The 23,654-nt window shown below is 38.4% G+C and overlaps 1 protein-coding gene across 2 annotated transcripts in view; it reads right to left on the bottom strand.

The window, feature by feature from the left end:
- pde11a (phosphodiesterase 11a) overlaps positions 1–21,757 on the bottom strand; it is a 75,134-nt gene extending 53,377 nt beyond the window's left edge. For both annotated transcript variants that reach the window (XM_684746.9, XM_073912391.1), the window contains exons 1-2: positions 20,823–21,757; positions 15,911–16,069 (exon numbers count right to left, since the gene is read on the bottom strand). In XM_684746.9, coding sequence (XP_689838.4) covers positions 15,911–16,069; positions 20,823–21,584 — 921 coding nt within the window. In that variant the 5' untranslated portion in view covers positions 21,585–21,757. The remainder of the gene's footprint in view (positions 1–15,910; positions 16,070–20,822) is intronic.
- Between the last annotated feature and the right edge of the window lie 1,897 nt (positions 21,758–23,654).

Raw genomic sequence — 23,654 nt, 5'->3', positions numbered from 1 at the left:
ACCCCTGTCGTAGTGCTAATGAAATATTAAAATTCAGCCACCTCTGAAAGTATAACACTTATCAATAAGTTAATTTTTATTAAGTATACATACCATATATTTAGAAAGTCCTGCATAATGACAATGTGAAAAAAGAGTTCTTGAAATTGTTGCAAATTTATTAAAAATAAAAAGCTGTATAATCCCATGTACATCAATATTCACAGCCTTCACAGCACTGAGCTCAGGTTCATTCTGTCTCCACTGATCATTCTGGAGATGTTCCAGCAGCTTCATTGGAGTTCACCTGTGCTCAATTCAGCTGATTGGACATGATCTGAAAAGGCTACACCTGTCTATATAAGGGCCCAGGGTTGACAGTGCATGTCAAAGCACAAACCAAGCTTGAGGACAAAGGAACTGTCTGTAGATCTCCGGGACAGGATTGCCTGGAGGCACAAGGCTGGGGAAGCTTACAGAAACATTTCTGCTGCTTTGAAAGTTCCAATGAGCACAGCGGCCTCCATCATCGGTAAGTGGAAGATGTTTAACTACCAGGACTCTTTCTAGAGCTGGCTCATCTACGCTGAGTGATCGGGGGAGAAGGGCCTCAGTCAGGGAGGTGATCAATAACCCGATGGTCACTCTGTCTGAGCTCCAGCGTTCTTCTGTGCAGAGAGGAGAACCTTCCAGAAGGACAACCATCTGTGCAGCAATTCACCAATCAGGCATCTGTATGGTAGAGCGGCCAGACTGAAGACACTCCCCGCCTGGAGTTTGCCATGTGAAGGACTCTCAGAGCATCAGAAACTAAACTCTCTGCTCTGATGAGACTCAAACTGAACTCTTTGGAGTGAACGCCAGGCGTTACGTTTGGAGAACAGCAGGCAGCGCTCATCAGCAGGCTAACAGCATCCCTACAGTGAAGCATGGTGGTGTTGGCATCATGCTGTGGGGATGTGTTTCAGCAGCAGGAACTGGAAGACTAGTCAGGGTAGAGGGAAAGATGAATGCAGCGATGTACAGAGACATCCCGAATGAAGACCTGCACAAGAGTGCTCTTGACCTCAGACTGGGGCGACGCTTCATCTTCCAGCAGGAGAATGACCCAAAGCACACCGACAACATATCAATGGAGTGGCTTAAAATAAACTCTGTGAATGTCCTAGAGTGGCCCAGCCAGAGCCCAGACCTAAATCCTATTGAACATCTCTGAAAGGATCTGAAAATGACTGTACACTGTCGCTTCCCATCCAACCTCATAGAGCTTGAGAGGTACTGCAAAGAGGAGTGGGCCAAAATTCCCAAAGATAGGTGTGCCAAGCTTGTGGCATCATATTCAGAAAGTCTTGAGGCTGTAATCGCTGCTAAAGGTGCATCAACAGAGTGTTGAGCAAAGGCTGTGAACACTGATGCACATCTGATTTTACAGCTTTTTATTTTTGTATATATTTGCAACCGTATTGGCAGAACTCACAAAATGTTACCATATTATTTATTAAAGCATGACAATATGTTTTGCTTGTCTAGTAAATGCTTTGTGATTTAAGAATTTTTAGATATTTGGACTTGAAACAAGACTTAAAAATCGAAGAAGAGCAATTTTGCAGAGCAGAGAGCAAAAATGAAGCACTAACATTGAGAATAAGAGTTTCATATTAAAATTCCGTCAGAAAACACCGCCGGAGGACAAGTCAGCGTGACACCACGGAGAAGGCCTGGAGGAATCCGGAGTCGTGGGCAGCGCCGGTAAACGGGTTCTGGAGTAATTGGATTCTGTCTGACTATCCATTAGTCCGGGCTGAACATTGAGTCTGTTTACCACACAGTTAAAGTGTTTAATAAAGAGCGGCTGTGACGTGTACCTGCGGGAGCGATCAACAGATTCTCACAGCGCACTTTCAGCTCATTTACAGCCGTACACTAATGAAAGCTGAGAATTGAGCTCCTGATTCTCACTCCAGCACTGTGAGTCTCCTGAGCTGCACGTGTTTCTCATTTACTTCCTTATTTCTGTTTTATTCTCTCCGTTTGTGTTTCGTGAACATCAGTTTGGTTTCATGTGATCGCAGAAATGTTTACTTTTAAATACAACTACTCCAGTTTGGACGGATTATCTGAGCTGTGGTGAAAAATCGATTCGGAGATTTTCAACATAAGTCTGTTTTCATTTTTTTTACTAAATTATGTAATACTTCTTTTATTTGCTGATTATTTTAATGCATCTTTAAATGTAATCTTAACTGTTAAACACTACATTCAACACTAAATCAAAATACATTTGTGTGCTTTTTAGCATTTAAATATTTTTAGCAGGCGACACAGTGGCGCAGTAGGTAGTGCTGTCGCCTCACAGCAAGAAGGTCGCAGGTTCAAGCCTCAGTTGGGTCAGTTGGCGTTTCTGTGTGGAGTTTGCATGTGCATTCGCGTAGGTTTCATCTGGGTGCTCCGGTTTCCCCCACAGTCCAAACACATGCGCTACAGGGGAATTGGGTAGGCTAAATTGTCCTTAGTGAATGATTGTGAATGAGTGTGTGTGGATGTTTCCCAGAGATGGGTTGTGGCTGGAAGGGCATCCACTGTGTAAAAACATGCTGGATAAGTTGACGATTCATTCCGCTGTGGCGACCCCGGATTAATAAAGTGACTAAGCCAAAAAAAGAAAATGAATAAATGAATATTTTTAATTGATTTTTTATTTATTTTTTATTTTATTTAAGTTAAATAACTACATATATATATATATATATATATATATATATATATATATATATATATATATACAATTGAAGTCAGAATTATTAGCCTCCCTTTGATTTTTTTTTTTTTTTGTCTTATATTTGCCAAATAATGTTTAACAGAGCAAGGAAGTTTTGACAGTATGTCTGATAATGTTTTTTCTTCTGGAGAAAGTCTTATTTGTTTTATTTTGGGGAGAATAAAAGCAGTTTTTAATTTTTTAAACACTAAGGATAAAATTATTAGCCCCATTAAGCTATATTTTACGAAATTATATTTATTATATTTATTAATTTATTTATTAATAAATTATAATAAATATGAATAAATTAATAATATTAATAAATTAATAAATTTATTAATTTATTAATTATATTTATTATATTTATTATATTTTTACGAAATTGTACAATTTTGAAAAGGAGGTGTGGCACCTAACCCCACCCCTAAACCCAACCGTCATTGGGGGATGAGCAAATCGTACTAAATTGTACGATTTAGATCGTACGAATTCATACGAATTAGCCACTAAATCAAAATGTTACGAATTGCCGTGAGATTGTGTTGGAACAAACCATCGTTATACAATCACTTGCCTAATTACCCTAACCTGCCTAGTTGACCTAATTAACCTAGTGAAGCCTTTGAATGTCACTTTAAGCTGTATAGAAGTGTCTTGAAGAATATCTAGTCTAATATTATTTACTGTCATCATGACAAAGAGAAAATAAATCAGTGATTAGAGACGAGTTATTAAAACTATTATGTGCAGAAATGTGCTGAAAAAATCTTTCTATTAAACAGAAATTGGGGAAAAATAATTCAGGGGGGTTAATAATTCTGACTTCAACTGTATATTTACTATTAAGTGACTATAAAGTTTTAATTAGGGCTGCACAATATATCGTTTCAGCATTGATATCGCAATGTGTGTGTCCGCAATAGTCACATCGCAGGATATGGAATATTCAGTTGGGATTATAGTTGATCAGCAATTGAGAATACATGAGAATTGTGGAGTTGTTGCGCAGTATAACCATAGTAAAGCATTTACATGTTTTAAAGGCGTTTCAAGAGAGTGTAAAGCATTTGGAGATGATAACCTACAACATTTGTAATGAAGAGTAATTATAATTGCAATTAGTTTATTATTTTTTGTATACATCATTCACACCCTTAGAATATCACCCTAATCAGTCTAAATGAATGACCACTCCTCCCCCAAATAGAGCAATTTAAAGCCATCTGCTGATATTGTATTCGTATCGCAATATATATTGAAGAAAAAGAAAATATCGCAATGTCAGATTTTTCCAATATCGTACAGCCCTAGTTTTATTCATAATTAAGAGTTTAAGTGGAATAAATAGGCATTAAATTACGGCAGGTGAATGTTAACATTACTTTGATTAAGTCTGAACTTAACTTGAGAGTTAACCTGCCCCGGACCAGGCTAGTTTCCCAGTGTAACGACGGGGAGTGACACCAACAACAGAATGTAGGATCCAATATGCAGGTTTAATCTTTGTCAGGCAAGCAATGGTCAATACAGGTATGTGCGGGCAAATCCAGAGTCGAAGTCAGTAAACAGGCAATGGGTCGAAAGGCAGGCGGCTAAAACGGATAACTAGGATACAAAGCTAGGTTCAGACACGGAGAAACAAGACAGGGAGAAACGCGTTGAAATGTCACTAAACAGTAAACAAGACTCGGCAATGTGAATGAGTGTGTGTGCTGCTTAAATACTGTGTGTAATCAGTCTCTGAAAGTCCTCAGGTGTAAATGTAAATCAAGCTAAATGAGAAAGCAGGTGTGTGGGCGAAGAGCATGTATGAAGTTGTAGTCCAGGAAAAGTGTAGTTCTAAGTGTGTGTGTTTACCAGCGACATCTGGTGGTTGTTCGCTGGTAAACATGACACCCAGCATGAGTTGCCTGAGTAACTGAGTTTGAACTATCGTAAATTTGACTTATGAAACCGAATCCGCCATTAGTAAACCTGACTTACCAAAATAAGCCTGACTTATTCTCTAAGCTTGGTTTATGGAACAGGCCCCTGATCTTGATTTTCAGCACAAAAAAAATTGTTATTCTCATTTTAGCCAGAATCATGCAGCTCTAGTCTAATGTAATGACAAAACGGGTGATCTTGCTGACATTTTAAGATTATAAGGCTGAACGGCATGACATGCCATCAGTCTACAGAGATTTCTCAGTATACCTCTGTTGCAATGAGGAGATCACAATAATTAACCCCGAAAAAGCCAAAGCAAACACTAGCAGATGACCATATAACTGAAATGAATCAATAACAGATTATAAAATGCCCTAATAAATTTATTACTGATAGTTTGGTCATGTTAGTAAATGCATCAACTAATGAAGCATTATTGTAAAGGGTTTCACAATCACACTGTGTGTTTCAATATGATACTATTCTAAAAGCAAGCTGAATGTGAGCGCTCCAGTAGCTTTCTACTCATAATGCTGAAGCAGGAGCTCATCTCTCAGTGGAACTGAAACATCTTCATGAACACGAGAGAGAGAGAGAGAGAGAGAGAGAGAGAGAGAGATTATACATCTGCGTCAGTCTGCTGTGCGTCACTGTCTCTCTCAGAGAATATGATACTGTATTCAACAGACTGTAATTCTTGCTGCCTTTCTGAAAATGCCACTGAAACTCTGAGGACTGTGGCATTTCAACACAAAGAGCAGAGAGTGGTGTCTCGTGTGTCCACACACACACACACACACACACACACACACACACAGTCAGTCAGTTAATGCAGTCACAGTGGCAGTGGGAAAGCGTAGACTCAAAGTAAAGTGTGGAGATATTTCAGATTTCAGTTTTAAATGTTTTGCTGTTTCATGATTAGTTTACTGTTTTTTACCCTAATATTACCATTCATTTTCCTTCATCCCAGTCCCTTAATTCATCAGGGGTCACCACAGCGGAATGAACCGCCAACTATTCCAGCATATGTTTAGTCAGCGGATGCCCTTCCAGCCATAACTCAGTACTGTGAAACACACACACACACACACACTCATACACTACGGCTAATTTAGATCATCAGTTCCCCTATAGCGCATGTGTTTGGACTGTGGGGGAAACCGGAGCACCTGGAGGAAATCCACGCCAACACTGGGAGAACATGCAAACTCCACACAGTAACACCAACTGACCCAGCCAGGACTGGAACCAGCGACCTACTTGCTGTGAGGCCACAGTGCTAACCACTAAGCCACCGTGTTGTGAGTATACGTGGGTAATACTGTAACTAAACAGCATCCATTTGGTTCACTACTTCATCAGCGAACAATGCATGAAATTAAAACAAACAGATGATAAGGATAATAATAATAAACAACTGAGATGAAAGGTCACACTGAAGTCTGATGAATATGTAATCTGCCACATTTGTAAAAATGAAAAAGCAATAATATAAGATAATAATTATTATTTAAACAAATGTAAATTAACTACTTAATTGATTTACATATTTATTCGTTTATATGAAATAAATGTATATAAATTAATACACGATTTAAACGAATAACATTAAATAAACAAAAAATAAGATATTTTAATATGATATAAATAATATTTTAATTAAATATAATTAATCCTTTTGCTTTTGCATGAAATAAAAACAAAGTTGATGTGGTTTACCACTTCATGAATCAACAATACATAAAACTAAAATATAAATTTAATTTGAATGATATATTTGTAATCCAGTCAAAATCTCTTACGTCAGACATCACTTACAAATTGTTTTTAAAGAACTGAAATTTCGTCTTTTCCCTTTTGAAATAACTTTATTTACCCCGTTGGCCTTATTTTAAGGTAAAACTCACTTATTTTGACTCATTACTTCTGTAAACAAGACAATGTTTTTTATCTTGTCTTGAAAACACTTCTTGATTTAAGAATGTGTAGCTATTTAGACTAAAAACAAAACAAAAATCTAAGTAAACCTGAATTTACTTGCAAAAACACAAACCATCCTCATTCCAGTCTGAACAACAATTAATTCTTTCTCCACAAAGCAAACAGAACGGCTCCTCTCCACCCTCTGATTACAATATGTCCACCGCCGTATGTGAAAAAACAACACTAATGTTTGGTGCGGAGAGAAGACTTTGCTGCCAATGCGGACTCTAAAAGTGGCACCTTTGTCTCTGTGGGCTGGAAACAATCGCTGAGTTTTCTCTGTTCTGCTTCTGCAAGAGTTTCATCATTAATTCAGCAGTCGCTAGCATGCACGACATGATCCTAAAGTACAGAGAAAAGCACATCAAATCTCCTCGCGCCGAGCTGGATGTGGACTCAAATGAGCACATGAGGTCATGCAAACACACAAGAGGGAAAGTAATCATTCTGTCATCATAGCAGTCCAGGATCATTGGAAATATGTGCCTTAGCTCCGGGTGCATTTCGTTGCATGTTTCTGATGACAAATCTGCAACAGTGCACTGCCAATATTTCTAAGTTGAAATACGTTACTTAGGGTGTGCCTTGTTGTACGTTTCTGATGAATAATTTACTAGAGGGCGCTGTCTATATTTTTGTGAATTTGAAAAAGTTACTAAGGGTACATTTCTTTGTAAGTTTCTGATGACAAATCCACAAGAGGGTGCTGTCTACATTTTTGCGAATCTGAAATACGTTACTTAGGGTGCGTTTTGTTGCACACAAATCCACAAGAGGGTGCTGTTCAAACTTTGGTAAATCTGAAATACGATACTTAAGGTACATTTTGTTGCACGTTTCTGATGACAAATCCACTAGAGGGAGCTGTCTAGATTTTTGTAAATCTGAAATACGTTACTTAAGGTTCATTTAGTTGCACGTTTCTAATGATAAACCTACTAGAGGCTGCTGTCTACATTTTTGTGAATCTGAAATACATAACTTAGGGTGTGTTCACTGTGCTACGCTTCTGATTTGTCATCAGGCATTTTTTGGGAATCTGTAATACGTTACTTAGGGTACATTTTGTTGTACGTATCTGATGCCAAATCTACTAGAGCAGGGGTCACCAAACTTGTTCCTGGAGGGCCGGTGTCCTGCAGATTTTAGCTCCAATCCTTATCAAACACACCTGAACAAGCTAATCAAGGTCTTACTTGGTATACTTGAAACATCCAGGCAGGTGTGTTGAGGCAAGTTGGAGCTAAACCCTGGAGGGACACCGGCCCTCCAGGTCCAGGATTGGTGACCCCTGTACTAGAGGGTGCTGCCTACATTTTTGAGAATCTGAAATACATTGCTCCGGGTGCGTTTTGTTGTATGTTTTTGCTGACAAACCACTAGAGGGGGCTGTCTACATTTTTGCGTATCTGAAATACGGCACTTTGGGTATGTTTTTTTTGTATGTTTCTGATGACAAATTTACTAGAGGGCGCCGTTAACATTTTTGCGTAAAATACATTGCTCCTGATACGTTTCATTGCACGTTTCTGATGTCAAATCCGCTAAATTGCACTGTCTACATGTTTTGCGATACTGAAATACGTTACTTAATGGTACGTTTTGTTATACGTTTTTGATGTCAAATCCACTAGAAAGCACTGTCTGGATTTTTGGATAAAGTAGATTGCTCCGGATACGTTTTATTGCACGTTCCTGATGAAAAATCCACTAGAGAGTGCTGTATATATTTCTGTGAATCTGAAATACGTCACTTAGGGTACATTTCAGTGTACGTTTATGATTACAAATCCACTAGAGGGCGCTGTCTACATTTTTGCGTATATTACATTGCTTTGGGTCTGTTACGTTGTGTTTCAGATGACAAATCCACTAGAGGGCGCTGCCTACATTTTTGTGTATTTTAAATAGTCTAATTAGCGTTTGTTTTGTTGTACGCTTCTGCATATGTGCACATGCATACACATAAACGCCCACACCCACTCATACATGTATACACATTCTTATACACATACACTTACACACACACGCGTACAAATTCACGCACACAAACACACACATATGCACTAACACACACTCACATATGCATACATACACCCAGCAGGCACACAACATCATAAGAAGCTAATATTAGGTTAGATTTAGGCTGTGATGTCAGGTGACCAAAATTCAATGCCTAGCCAGCATCTAATGACAACGTAACCATGTCCAATAACGTCGTCAAATTACGTTGATATTAGGTTGATTTTAGGTTGTGTTGGAAAGTGACCAAAATCCAGCGACTGATAGATGTCAGAGTGGTAACGTCCGCACAACGTCAAGGTGTGACATGATTAGAAACTCATATTTGGTTAATTTTAGGTTGCAGGGCACCTATGCATATACACACACTCATATACGCAAGTATACAAACTCACGCACACACACATGCAATCATACACACACTTACACAGGCATATAAGCTCACGCACACACACAAACTTACACCCACACACACATTCACACACACACACACACCTCTCGGCACCCCTGACTCCTCTGGACACATTCATTATAGTGTGTGTCAGCGCTGCGCTCACACTGCTTACGCTGAGAAATACGAGACGTCCTGTTCAGCTTTTAACCCACAGCATCTGTTTCATTCACAGAGACGACAGATCAGTGTATTTACCACACAATGACGGAGTGTGGAGCCATCAGACCCAGACCAATCCGAACACACATCTTCATTTCCCAACAGCAACAACAACCGGCCTCATATTCACATGTTCAATGTACATTTAGGGTCTGCAAACTTTTTAATGTGCTGGTGAGGCATCACGTGGCTCAGTGGATGGTAAATACTAGGTAAACTACCTGACAAAAGTCTGGTCGCCTAGTTTTAAGAACAGCAAATAATAAGTTGACTTCTAGTTGATCATTTGGTATCAGAAGTGGCTTATATTAAAGGTAAAAGCCTCTAGATTTTGCTTATTTGAGCACAATAAAATCTGATTATGTCTTGATTATTAAAGATTTCATTAGGACAGTAAGCTCTGACTCTGCTTAGACAAAAGCAACCCAGGCTCATTGTGGAAACGTAGCCCTGCGGACATTTCTGGAGACCGCGATGTACGTGACCGGAGGTACGTATGGCCGCATTTATGGAACAAAATCAATGCCTAAAGTCTTGAATTAAAAAGCTTGTTGAATATCACAAACTGAAAAAAATAATACACCGTATTAACAAGTTCTTGCGTTTTAATGACTTGAATTCCAGGGTTTGTATTTTTAGGTCCTGAAATTTAACATATCTGTTTATTTAAGCTGTGAATATTTCAACGAAAAATATTTCAAACACGTTTTCATACTTAAAAATTCAATAATTCATATTCAATTTTCAGATTTCACTTACAAAATATTCAATACCCTTTAAAAATACGATGTATAATATTCAAAAGGTCATTTTCAGTTCATTTTATTTCAGTTCAAATATTCGCTTCCATAAATTCAGTGGATCAAATTCGACTGTTAAAATTCAACATTACATCCGGGAACTGCAGGAGAAGCAATAGATTGCCGATTGAAGATCGCCAGCTGCTCTAGCTTTCACCAGCAGGTGGAGATGGAATAATGTAAGATTTTTAACCCAGTAAACAGGCGAGAAAAAGCCTAATAAAGGCAAAAAAGTAGCATTCAATTTTAATATCAATGCCTTGGACATTATAAATAATAAAAAGTATGAGTAAAATGAGTAAATGAGGGTTTAGTCATTTATATTTGCCCTTATGTAACGGAAGCCAGCTGGTGATCGCGTAAAGCTCACCCCTCGGATCCAGGGACAGACGTTGTTCTCCAATCTTATCGGAGCTTGTCTCCCATGCTGGCTCTTACCTGCTCGGACCGGTGCGGTTACTTGCACATAAACCGTCTTTTGATGAATATGATGTTACACATTGTCTATCTTTATTGACTCTTTCTTCCATAGACGCAAAGTATTATATTGACAGCTAAAGAATATAAACGTAAGAGAAACAGGAGAGGAAATATTATAATAATAATACAAAATAGATAAACATTGACAGGGCTAAGAACAATTACGAACAAAGATTTTCAAAACCAGAGAGATTTTATGAGAATGTCACAAAACAGTTTACTTGGAAATGTTAAACAGAGAGTTCAGGTATGATTTAAGGTTGGTTATGGATGGGGCGTCTGATTTAAAATAATTTAACATGCGAATGCATTAAAGGGGCGTCTTCAGTTATTCACACAGAACCGTCTAATATGGCATAATAAGGAGTAATTTTGCGCTGTTTAAACGCAGCTATGTCAGGATTGGGATAGGTTATAATTTAATTGTTTAAATTATGATTGTTATTATTATTTTATGACATGTATTTGGGCTATGCGATTAAATAAGTCATCCGTGATTCTAAATTAATATTTCTATTTATCCTTTTTAGCTATCACTTTGCTATCGTCTTTCTCTTCTTTTTTTTCTAGTTTTTGGGGTTCTGCCACGGTTAAATGTTTGCAAAATGTCTTTGGTTTGTCCAGAATATTGCTTTTCCTCTAAAATAGAGACGAAGCAGAAGGAAAATGAATGAATTGATGAATTAATGAAATGATTGACGTTTTTATGCATGTGCTGTGCGGCTTGCTCACGACAAAGTCGAACGAGTGGCCGCGAGCTCCGGTGGCCAGTCAGAGCCAGCGCCGCATATCAAACTGATTAAGAGATGCTGGATGGCTGTCAATATATGATAGGAATTCTTCCAAAGTTTCAGATGACATCTGGGCGTGTGCATAATAATGTAAAATGAAAGTGAAAGTCATGACATTTGGCCAAGCATAAGAATAGCCTAAAAGAGTGTTTCGATTATTATATTAATCATGACATATGTCATGCTTGGGCTTATATGAATAACACCTCGCTGTTTACCATTTCCGAAAGTGGAGCTGACGTCGGCGCGAAATTGCTTGTATAATTGTAAAAAGAGTGATGAATATTAATGGATTTCTTATATCTGTCATTTCTGATAATATAATTGATTTAGTGTGAGCTTATGAGTTTCCAACACAGCAAAAATGCATCCAGAATCCTAAACCAATAACTTTGTCAAGCAAAAATTTGGATTTTATAAGCTACTGATTTTTTTTAAAAAACAAGAAAAAAGAAACTATTAGCTACCCTAGCAATTGTTTATTTAAATATGATCATCTCAAAATATAAAATAAAAACATAATGGTTTGACTTTGTGAAATCATAAAACACACTTGCAGAAAAGAGTTATAAATGAGCAAATACATTCTCTCCAGTAGATGGCGATTAAAGCTCAGTAATACCCCATGAGGATGAATTGAGCTGCTTTGCAGGAACCCCTCAACCACGCATGTCAAACCACGCATTATAAACATTAATCTTATGAAACTAGCTCAAGTGACAACTATATTAAGTTTAAACCAGTTTAAATAAGTTTATATGTTTAATAACTGCAAAAAAGATCAACATAGCTAATCATAAAATACAAACGGTCGCTGAAAAGTTATAAATAACGGTTTTCTCGTTTAATAAAAACAAAGTCAGTTATAACTGCCTATTATCAAACGACAGGCGACTCATTTTATTAGTTATCATTGGCTGCGACATTGCCACTTTTGCGTTATTACCTTTTTTCTCGCCTATAGGCTACAACAATAATCTGGACAAACTAAGACATTTGGCAAACGTTTAACCATGGCAGAACCCCAAAAATTAGAAAAAATGTCATACAATAATAATATTAACAATCATAATAATAATTTAAATGATGAAAATGTATAACCTATCCCAATCCTGACATAGCTGCGTTTAAACAGCGCAAAATTACTCCTTATAGTTATGCCATATTAGACGGTTCTGTGTGAATAACTGAAGACGCCCCTTTAATGCATTCGCATGTTAAATTATTTTAAATCAGACGCCCCATCCATAACCAACCTTAAATCATACCTGAACTCTCTGTTTAACATTTCCAAGTAAACTGTTTTGTGACATTCTCATAAAATCTCTCTGGTTTTGAAAATCTTTGTTCGTAATTGTTCTTAGCCCTGTCAATGTTTATCTATTTTGTATTATTATTATAATATTTCCTCTCCTGTTTCTCTTACGTTTATATTCTTTAGCTGTCAATATAATACTTTGCGTCTATGGAAGAAAGAGTCAATAGCATCATATTCATCAAAAGACGGTTTATGTGCAAGTAACCGCACCGGTCCTATCGAGCCAGCATGGGAGACAAGCTCCGATAAGATTGCAGAACAACGTCTGTCCCTGGATCCGAGGGGTGAGCTTTACGCGATCACCAGCTGGCTTCCGTTACATAAGGGCAAATATAAATGACTAAACCCTCATTTACTCATTTTACTCATACTTTTTATTATTTATAATGTCCAAGGCATTGATATTAAAATTGAATGCTACTTTTTTGCCTTTATTAGGCTTTTTCTCGCCTGTTTACTGGGTTAAAAATCTTACATTATTCCATCTCCACCTGCTGGTGAAAGCTAGAGCAGCTGGCAAACTTCAATCGGCAATCTATTGCTTCTCCTGCAGTTCCCGGATGTAATGTTGAATTTTAACAGTCGAATTTGATCCACTGAATTTATGGAAGCGAATATTTGAACTGAAATAAAATGAACTGAAAATGACCTTTTGAATATTATACATCGTATTTTTAAAGGGTATTGAATATTTTGTAAGTGAAATCTGAAAATTGAATATGAATTATTGAATTTTTAAGTATGAAAACGTGTTTGAAATATTTTTCGTTGAAATATTCACAGCTTAAATAAACAGATATGTTAAATTTCAGGACCTAAAAATACAAACCCTGGAATTCAAGTCATTAAAACGCAAGAACTTGTTAATACGGTGTATTATTTTTTTCAGTTTGTGATATTCAACAAGCTTTTTAATTCAAGACTTTAGGCATTGATTTTGTTCCATACGCATTTCGCTTTTTTTTCAAGCAAACGCTACGGGGCGGTGTAACACCGCTCGCCGGCTGTTTAGGGAAGGTTGAGGAAGAGGGTGGCTGGGTCGCCCGCCCAGTCAATCGTTCAGTTATTTAGTCAGTCTGATGGACGGTCACTCGACAGCGGCCTCCGGCGGCTTTTCACGCGAGAACAGCGCGGGCTCCCGAGATTCACGAAAACAAAAACTACACAAACACGTACCCCCCAGGACGTATTTCGAGGTCTCCAGAAACGTCCGCAGGGCTACGTTTCCAGAATGAGCCTGAGTTTCTGGAGACCGCGATTTACGTGGCCGGAGGTATGTACATACACGTTTAGTTTTTTTTCGAGCGAACGCTCCGCTCCGCCCCTCCTCTTCGCGCTCGCCGGCCGACGGCTCGCCTCCGAGTGGAGGGCTTTCCTGATGCAATCAGTTTGTCCGCTTAGCTCACAGCGTTGCGTCGGCGGAGCGGAGGCCCCAGAGGAGGAGGAGGAGCCGGAGTCGGCCGCGGTGGACGACGACCGGGATCGAGTCCGGGGAACAGCAGGTTCCGGAAATCAGGTAAGACGAAAAACGGAATCCGAAAAATAAGGGCGAGAACGCGGCGGGATCCGAAAACGTGGTCGAAATCGAAGACGAGGGCTTTTGCTTTTTTCTTTTTTTTTTTTTGGACGGCTTTTGCGAACCGTCGCCCGGGTTTAGGGAAGGAGGAGGAGGAAGGCCGGGTCGGCCGATCTTTTCGTGCGAGAACGGCGCCGGCGCGAACGGCGTGCAAAAAGAGACGTGAAAAAGCGCGCACAGCAGCCTCTCGCGGATCCGCGAAAACAAAAAACGCTCGAATACATACCTCCCGGGACGTAAATCGCGGTCCGCAGAAATGTCCGCGGGGCTACGTTTATACAATGAGCCCGGGTTGGGTGTTTTTCAAATTTTGATTTCACACAGACTTTAAGGTGGTCTGGCATGTTACAGCTGAGGTGTGCATGTGTGCGGTGCCACTGTTATATTTCATTATATCCACATTTTTCCCCAGTAGGTTTAGTACTGCAGTGTCATCAGAGCATTTCATAATGTAATTATTCTCATGTAAATTAAAACAATCATTGGTATGTAAAGTAAACAGGATAGGACAGCATACGCAACCCTGAGGTGCACCTACACTAGTTACTCTAACATTGGAAAGTGTATCGTTTACCTTAACACACTGAGTGCAATTTGATAGAAAGTAAAATAATACAAGCATTCATATTAAGCTTAAAGTATTGATTTAAGGTGATCTGGTGCATTACGGCTGAAATGTGTGCTTGCGGTGTCACTGGAGCTGCTGTAAACAGAGCAGTTGGGCTCGGGGGTTTCAGCAGCCGCCGCTGATTAATGACTCTGCCATGCGAGAACTGCTCCTGTGTTCGTAAAGTCTTCATTCTCACTGAAGGTCAACATTAATGAGACACTTTATTTCTTCTTCGGGATAGCGTGGCGTGCTTGACCACGCGGCCTTAATCCAGAACAAGCGATGACAAGGGCAACTCACGCTAACTGTTCCACTTTACACAGCATGTCATGAACACTCGACACTGCAGTGACAGCTCTGTTACATAAACACACACGCTCAGACGTCAGCGCAAGATACACACTGAAGCACAACTAGATTTAATATTATAATATATATTAATATACATATATATACAGTTGAAGTCAGAATTATTAGCACCCCTGAATTATTATCACCCTTGTTATTTTTTCCCCAATTTCTGTTTAATGGAGGGAAGATTGTTTCAGCACATTTCTAAGCTCATCTCTAATAATTGATTTATTTTATCTTTGCTATGCTGACAGTAAATAATATTAGACTAGATATTCTTCAAGACACTTCTATACAGCTTAAAGTGACATTTAAAGGCTTCACTAGGGTAATTAGGTCAACTATGCAGGTTAGGGTAATTAGGCAAGTTATTCTATAATGATGGTTTGTTCTGTAGACTATCGAAAAAAAATTAGCTCAAAGGGGATAATATTTTGTCCCAAAAATAGTTTTTAAAAAATTCAAAACTGCTTTTATTCTAGTCGAAATAAAACAAATAAGACTTTTTCTAAAAGAAAAAATATTATCAGACATCCTGTGAAAATTTCCTTGCTCTTTTAAATATCATTTGGGAAATATTTAAAAAAGAATAAAAAAATCAAAAGGGGGCTAATAATTCTGACTTCAACTGTATACATAATATTATGATTTTTCCAGCATTTTTCCTGAGCATAAAGCATTGCGCAAGCAGTACCTTCTCGTCATCTTGGGTGAACAGCGCTCCATTGGGGCTCTTGTTGATGGCCTGTGCGACCCCGATGACCTCTCCGTCACTGTTATGTATAGGCATGCACAGAAGAGACTTGGTTTTATATCCGGTGAGTTTATCAATCTCGTCACTGAAACGATGGTCCTGTAAAAGAGGAGAAAGAGGAGAAAAACTTACATGCTGTAAAAACAAGCTTTTCTTACTTAAATGAAGTGAGTTTTTCCTTAAAACAAGCATAATAATCTGCCAATGGCATCAGTGAAATTATGTTATTTAAAAACGGACGGCACGATTATTGTGCTGACCCCATTGGCAGATTATTTCGCTTGTTTTAAGGGAAAACTCACTTCATTTTGACTTAAATTCTGACAATATTATTTGCTTGTCAAGGCTTCTTGATTTAGGAATATTTTAGATTTTTGGACTAGAATCGAGATCAAATCTCTAAGTGAGAAAAGCATTTATTTAGCAGTACTGAAATCTGATTATAAGAAGCTAAACTGAGTAAAGGGTCTGACATTAAAACGATTTATTTTATTATTTTATTTTGCACTCTTCCACTCACCAAGGTTACATTAATTTGCTTAAAAATGCAGTTAGAAAATATGCACTCATGTAGCTTTAATATTAGTATAATATTAGTTTGATATCATTAGTTTAATATCAAGTTGATATTACTTAACTGGAAAAAAAAAATTCCCCCTACTGTGCCTCACACAGGTGAGTGGGCCTGACAAACCACCTGCAGAAAACACACTGTTTCATTTCTCTGGCTCCATTTTTACTGTCTGTTATATATGACCCAATTACAATTTTTTTGCTGATGTGACACAGATCGGATCTGTTGTATGACCGTGCAAACACGAAAAAAACGCATGCATTCGAATATTCAGAGATCGGATGTGTGACAATGCGACTATCATGTAAACAGATCAGAAGAGCATGTGTGGAGACAACGGTAAAAGACAACAACAGAGGAAACACGGAGGAGGAAAGTGGTTAGTCGCCACAATTTGCTCCCACCAGACCTGAGATCTCTCTCGATCCCACAAATTCCTCTGAATGGTGGAGGACACCATATATAAACCACAGGCGCAAGCTGCGATGACGGCCCTTTCCCTCCTCCTCCGCCCTAAAATCATTTTACAGTTGAGGGAACTTTGCATATTTCGCAGAACTAAGAACAAGACAAGTTCTTCCATCGTGGCTATAGTGTGGCGCAGATGCTAGAACCCATTGTGAATTGTGAATCACACATTGTGAATTGTATGGCAAGTGTAAACACATGAATCAGATATGGGTCAAAAATAAAAGAACGTGTAAACGGACACGCAAAAAAATCATATATATATGGGTAATTCTTCAACTACGGGCACTTTTATGTCCTTTGATATGTATAATTTTGTTCAAATTCCTCTTTCTTTGTCAAACTAACATTAAAACCTACTTTAAAAAAGTGTACTAGCTTTCTATTATATACTTTTTATATTATTCAACCTCATTTTAGGTGTCAAAATCACCGTTTTCACCTTGTTGCACACTCAGAGTTTTAAACTCCAACAATAAAAATAACATTTTAAAATATTGTTTATCTGGTATCTGTTGATGTATCTTAATGAACTTGTGAAATAAGTTAAATATTTATACAAAATACAGCTGTCGCACACTACCAGTGTCATTTACAGTCAAGTAGTGTTCATATATATATATATATATATATATATATATATATATATATATATATATATATATATATATATATATATATATATATATATATATATATATATATATATATATATATATATATATATATATAAATGCTATAGCTACAGACACTAGGGGCCATGGTCATTAGCCTCCTTGTTAGAGCAACCGACTCCCATGCGGAAGGTCGCCAGCTTGATTCTAGCTTGGAGTGGGTTGGATGGCGAAGGACCGGCAGGGTTACAGTGGTGCCGTGACCCGGATGGGAGTGAGGTTTAGAGGGGGATGAGTGTACCAAAGGCCAGCTAGTAAGTGCTGTTCAGGTAAACCTCACTCCTCTGACCTCTAAAGGTGCTCTAGCGACAGACACTAGGGGCCATGGTCTTTAGCCTCCTTGTTAGAGCAACCAACTCCCATGCGGAAGGTCGCCGATTCGATCCCAGCTTAGAACGGGTCAGGTGGAGCAGGACCGGCGAGGGATATATATATATATATATATATATATATATATATATATATATATATAATGCAAATTATTCATGTTTGAAAGTAATAAATACACTTTATTCACTGTAAAAAAAATCAATTACATTTTTTTTTCCACTAAAATTTCACATTTAATTTTTTCTGCAATGTTATTTGCTTCAGAGAAAAAAATTCCACACCAATTTTGGTGTGTATAATAACTTATTAATGCTGTGTATTACGACCTCTCGCTATTGTGAATAAATATTAATGAATAATGTTCACACTGAGCCTCTTTTCACGCTCATGTCTCCATCTGGTCTCAGAAATGCTGCGTTTTACTGCTGTAAATAATGCAGTTTTAATCACCTGCTTGGCTTGCTAAATGAAAAGGCAAGCGCAGATTGACAGACTAATTAGAGAAACTGCGAGCTGACATTATCATCATCATCATCATCATCATGGCTATACCTGAATGAAGTCGCTCTAAGCTGATCGATTGGCTGATCAATACTCCGATACTCTCACACAACTCATTATTTCACCGAGGCCTTTCATGGATTTTGCGGATAATCAAAGCAAAGCGTGGGGTCAGGGGTCAGAGTAAAATACCCAGCTCTCGGTGTGAAGACTCATTAACCGTATGCCGTGTGTGTGACCTCTACGCAAAGCCGGCTGTCAAAAAATGCTAATGCTTTCCTGACACTAACATCAAATGAGAATCGGGGGGGACTAAAATGCTGGAAAATATAGAGGTTTTGTCTAATTTCTACATTGTAAAAGATAAATGAGCAGTTTTCCATATTTTGTGTTTCATGTTTTTATTTTTTTCCCAGTTTATTTCTGCTTTTGAGTTGCATTATGGGATCTTGAATTTTCTACCAGCAACTTTTAAGCTTTAAAAGTTAGACTTTTGTTGTCATCTATATTCGTTTGCAGTGCTATATTTGTACTTTATTAAGTAATATTAAGTCAGCATAATTAAGGGCGTGGCCACTTGAGTGACAGCTAGGTCTTGCTAGTCGCCGTCACATCACCTCAGCTGATTCCGGCTGATTAGCTGCTGAACTCAGCATATATATTGTATTTCTGTGTTGTTTTATGAGGCCTTACACAGTCAACTGCCTTTTTGGGATTATTTCCTACAGTTATCAGATGATATGGCATGCTGAGTGCACTTAAATGTGCTCACAAACCATTCACATGGCCATTTCCCAGGTGAGTGAAATTATATTTATGCCATCTCTATAAAGGTATTTGTTTTATTTAGGATAATTTATCAATCATAATGTTCTTTAGTACTGTAATGCACTCCAGAATCTGACAGATTGATTAGTTACAGGCTCTAGAACTGTCATCTGAAGCGTTGTTATACAGTGTTATGCCTGGAGTTCATCAATAGCCTTGCATTTACTAACAACGACTATATCTGAAGTGTTTGGAAGTAATTTGCGTTTTCCTCCTGTAGGAAAATGTCATAAGAGCAATGTTTTGAGGCTCAGTGTGTTACAGCAGTGTTTTTAAAAGACTAAACACTTTATTAGTATAGTGTACAATCAAGCACATGTGGCCAGAACACAAACAAGTCGCAGGTACTTATTAAGTATTAAGCGTTTCTCCCAAAGAAAAGCCCGTCTAAGAAAAATGCTAGCAGGAGTTTGTATCTCCGCTCACGCTCCGCCTCTTTGCCCTTTTATGGTTATCCCCGGTTAGCGCGATTACATGCAAACAAAATAGCAACAATTGGCCACGCCCACTTGTAGCTTAATTTGTGCTTATCAGAAACCTACGGGTGACGTCACGGATACTACATCATCTTTTACTGTCTGTGCAAAAACCTTGTAACATTTTCTGTTATTTTACACACTTATTTATCTCTAGATATTATTTATTATACTTTATAGTATTTAAAACAACTAAAAGGTCAATGAAATCTTTTTTTTTTTTTATACATCACGCAAAAGCCGCAAAAATATGCTTTTCATTGATGTAAGGTTGGTTATACACTCTCAGAAATAAAGGTACGCAAGCTGTCACTGGAGGGGATACACACTGATATGATGTTCATATTTTAGTTCTGTTTTTTGAAGTCTGTATAAGATTTCTAAACGAATTTATCCTCTAAACTGACTTAAAACTGTTAACATATACCTTATAAAATTTAATTAGAACATGATTTAAAAATCTTATGGTAGAGGAATTTTGAGAAATCACAAGATAAACAAGATAAGATAGACTTTTTGACTTTTTGTGTGATCTCTCAACAAAATTCCTCTACTATAAGATCTTTTAATCATGGTCTAAGTTAATTTTATAAGATATGCAACCAGTTTTAAGTCAGTTTAACATAATATAAGTTCAATGGACTCATTGGGTAAATTTGATTCTGCTTAAACAATTAAGGCAACCAAGATTTTTTTGTACAGTGTAAGCTACTGATATGCACACATTAAGCTGCTATATGTGAATATAATGTTCACGTACATTTTTGATTATACTTTTTTTTATTCTGTAGAAGACTTCTTGAAGAATCCAGTAACTTATGACTTGTTTTTGACTCAAAAAAATCCAAAGATAAAAAAAGATTTCAACTGATACGCATTGTATACGCACTAATACCTACTGATACACACTTATTACTCTATGTACACGCAGACTGTCCACCTCCTTATTATTTATTCCCCCTTTTATTCGCACAAGAAGCAAAGACTCCAGCAGCATTCACCTGATAGGCATCGGGGATGTTGACGGTCTCCCCGTGCTCGGCCACATACCCGATGATGCCCTTTCCCCAGGGCACCTGCACCTCATCCGAGTTGCTCAGCGATGGCAGCACAGTGGTCCCCGCGTGCACATCAAAAAACTTAGACACCAAAGTCTTCTTATTAGTCGGACCCTCCACCAAAAACAGCGAGCAGCGGTCGGCGTCCACCATAATGCACACGAACACCAGGATCTTATAGCTGAGGCTGGTCAGATCCAGGTCGTTGGAGATGTCTTTGACGAGCTCCAGGAAAAACTCCCGCTCGTTGTGCTCTTTTAGGTAGTATTTGTAGTCTACAGCGGTGGACGGGTATTGAGGGATGTTGACCCGGGACTCCAGCAGCGCGGAGAGGATGTGCGCGGTGGTCGGCGGTAAGGAGCTGGCTTTACGCAGCAGCGCGCGCCTCCGCATGCTGGTCAGCGGCTCCTGGGCTCTGGAGTTCACATGCTCGTCGTAAGTCCTGTTCGCGTTGATGGCTTTGGACCTGGCGAAGGTCTTCCGAAGCTCTTTCTGCGACGCCCGTCTCTGCAGCCCGTCTCCGCGGCTCGCCCAGCTGTCCTTCGCGCACGCGCTCGCCGCTTTCTCCGGAGTTTTCGGATGGCTCTTCATCCACTTTTCCACCATGCTCGCTTTGCCCTTTCTATTCAGGTAGTCCTCCAGCAATTCCGGGTGCTCATCCAAGAAAGTTTCGACGTCCGAAAACACCATGTTTGCCCCGGCCATCGCTGCTGTTATTTAGTCATCCGCGGATGACACTCCAGATACCGAACGCGCGCTCGTTTATCCGAATCAAAGTTCAAACAGCGGCCGCTCCTCGTGAAAAACGCGCGGAAGTTCAGCGGCGGTGCCATTGAAGCATGTTTTGGGAGTGACGACGGACGGACGGAGCGGATTCTGAAAGCAGCGCCGGTGTGATGATGCGACAGAGCGCTTCGCAGGTGCACCGCTGACGTCACGAGCACGCAATCGCATCCAGCCTCTCACGAGTCTCCTCACAACTGGATACAGAGTATCGGCTGCTGGACATGCGCACTGCACTATTGCATGACTTTGGATGTGGTGTATTTTGAATAAATGTATTTATTCTTCAAGGCCTGAAGACAAAGTCCAGAATTTGGCCCCTATATGAGCTTATTTGTCCCATTTTTGACAGTATGCGATCTTAAATTACAAAATTAACCAACAGAAGAAGTTTTTAAGAAGAATAACCAATAAAATAGCCAATAAAAGCAGGCTTTTATTATTTAAATGGACAAATTCTGACTGAGGAAATGAGCTGGCCAGTTTGTTATTTGCCTTTAGGCTATAGTTTTAGTTTTAAAACAAGTTTTAACAAATTCCCTTTTTGTTTTTTTTTGTTTTTATGATGGATAACAATAAATTAGCATTTAAAAATAAGTATTTTTCATGTTTCTAAAATTCTGATCTCATTACATTATATATAAAACTGTAATAACTTACCGTTTAAATGCACATTTGTGAAACAAAAAATATTATGATAAGCACTTTGACAAAAATAGGAAGTATTTTTATTGCATCAAAAATGATAACCATACACTCTCAGAAAAAAAGGACTCAGTGGTACAAATAATGTTCCTTGAGGGCCAGTTTTGTACCTAAAAGGTACCTAAAAAGGTAGACTCTCAGAAATAAAGGTACAGGAGCTGTCACTGCGCGGTTCATTTGAGGTACCATTATGGACCCTTTAGGTACAAATATGTATCTTTTGAAGAGGTACTGACCCAGTGACAGGTCCATTTACTTTTGAGAGTGTAGATAATGATTTTGTATTTAATATTCTAATGAATTTTGGCATTAAAGAAATCTGTAATTTTTATCTAGTTTTTATCTGTTGCTACAAATACACCAGAGCAGCAGAACACTGATTTCTGTTCAAGGGTCACATATTGCAAAACACTATGTATTTAAAACCATATTCATTTGGAGTTGTAAAGGATAAACCATAGGTTAAAACCATAATAAAACCATTGTTTACCAGAAACCATTAATAAAATGCATATTTATATACCTTCTATTTTTTTTCGACAGACCTCCACTGATTGTACATAATGGTCTGTTAAATTATGCCTTAAGTTCACTTTGAAAACACTTGAGGTAAAGTTGCAGCTCCACCGACATCTAGTGGACAAAGAGAGTTTTGCAGCTTTCTCACAGTAAAAGCCATCCGTACATTAGCAGGTTTCCTTGTTTTGTGATTCAAGTTTTTTATTTATTTATTTCCCCCGTTTCTTTATGCTTTTGAATTGCATTATAGGACCTTGATCTTTCTCCCAACAACTTTCGGAAAAGTGACTTTTATGAACATTTCTAATAGTTTGCAGTGCTGTATTGTCTGGGTTGGTGTTGTATATTACGCTACAAAAACCTTGTAATAAACTGCAGCACATTTTCTGTTATTTTACACACTTATTTATCTATATATTGTATCATTTCTCTATATATTATATCTTAGGCCTAGTGCTGTCGCCTCACAGCAAGGTCGCATGGTTCAAGCCACGGCTGGGTCAGTTGGCGTTTCTGTGTGGAGTTTGCATTCCCACGTTCGAGGGTTTGCTCCGGGTGCTCCGGTTTCCCCTACAGTAGACTGAGTGTGTATGAATGTTTCCCATAGATGGGTTGCAGCTAGAGGGCATCCACTGCGTAAAACATATGCTGGACAAGTTGGCGGATCATTCTGCTGTGATGACCCCTGATTAATAAAAAGAAAATGAATGAATATATAAATTATATCTTATTTCTTATACGTTATAATATTTCAAATTTTTTTCTGCT

Source organism: Danio rerio, chromosome 9 (assembly GCF_049306965.1).
Source record: "Danio rerio strain Tuebingen ecotype United States chromosome 9, GRCz12tu, whole genome shotgun sequence".
NCBI lineage: Eukaryota > Metazoa > Chordata > Actinopteri > Cypriniformes > Danionidae > Danio > Danio rerio.
The sequence above is the reverse complement of the archived record's forward strand: the minus strand, read 5'-3'. Positions and strand labels throughout refer to the sequence as shown.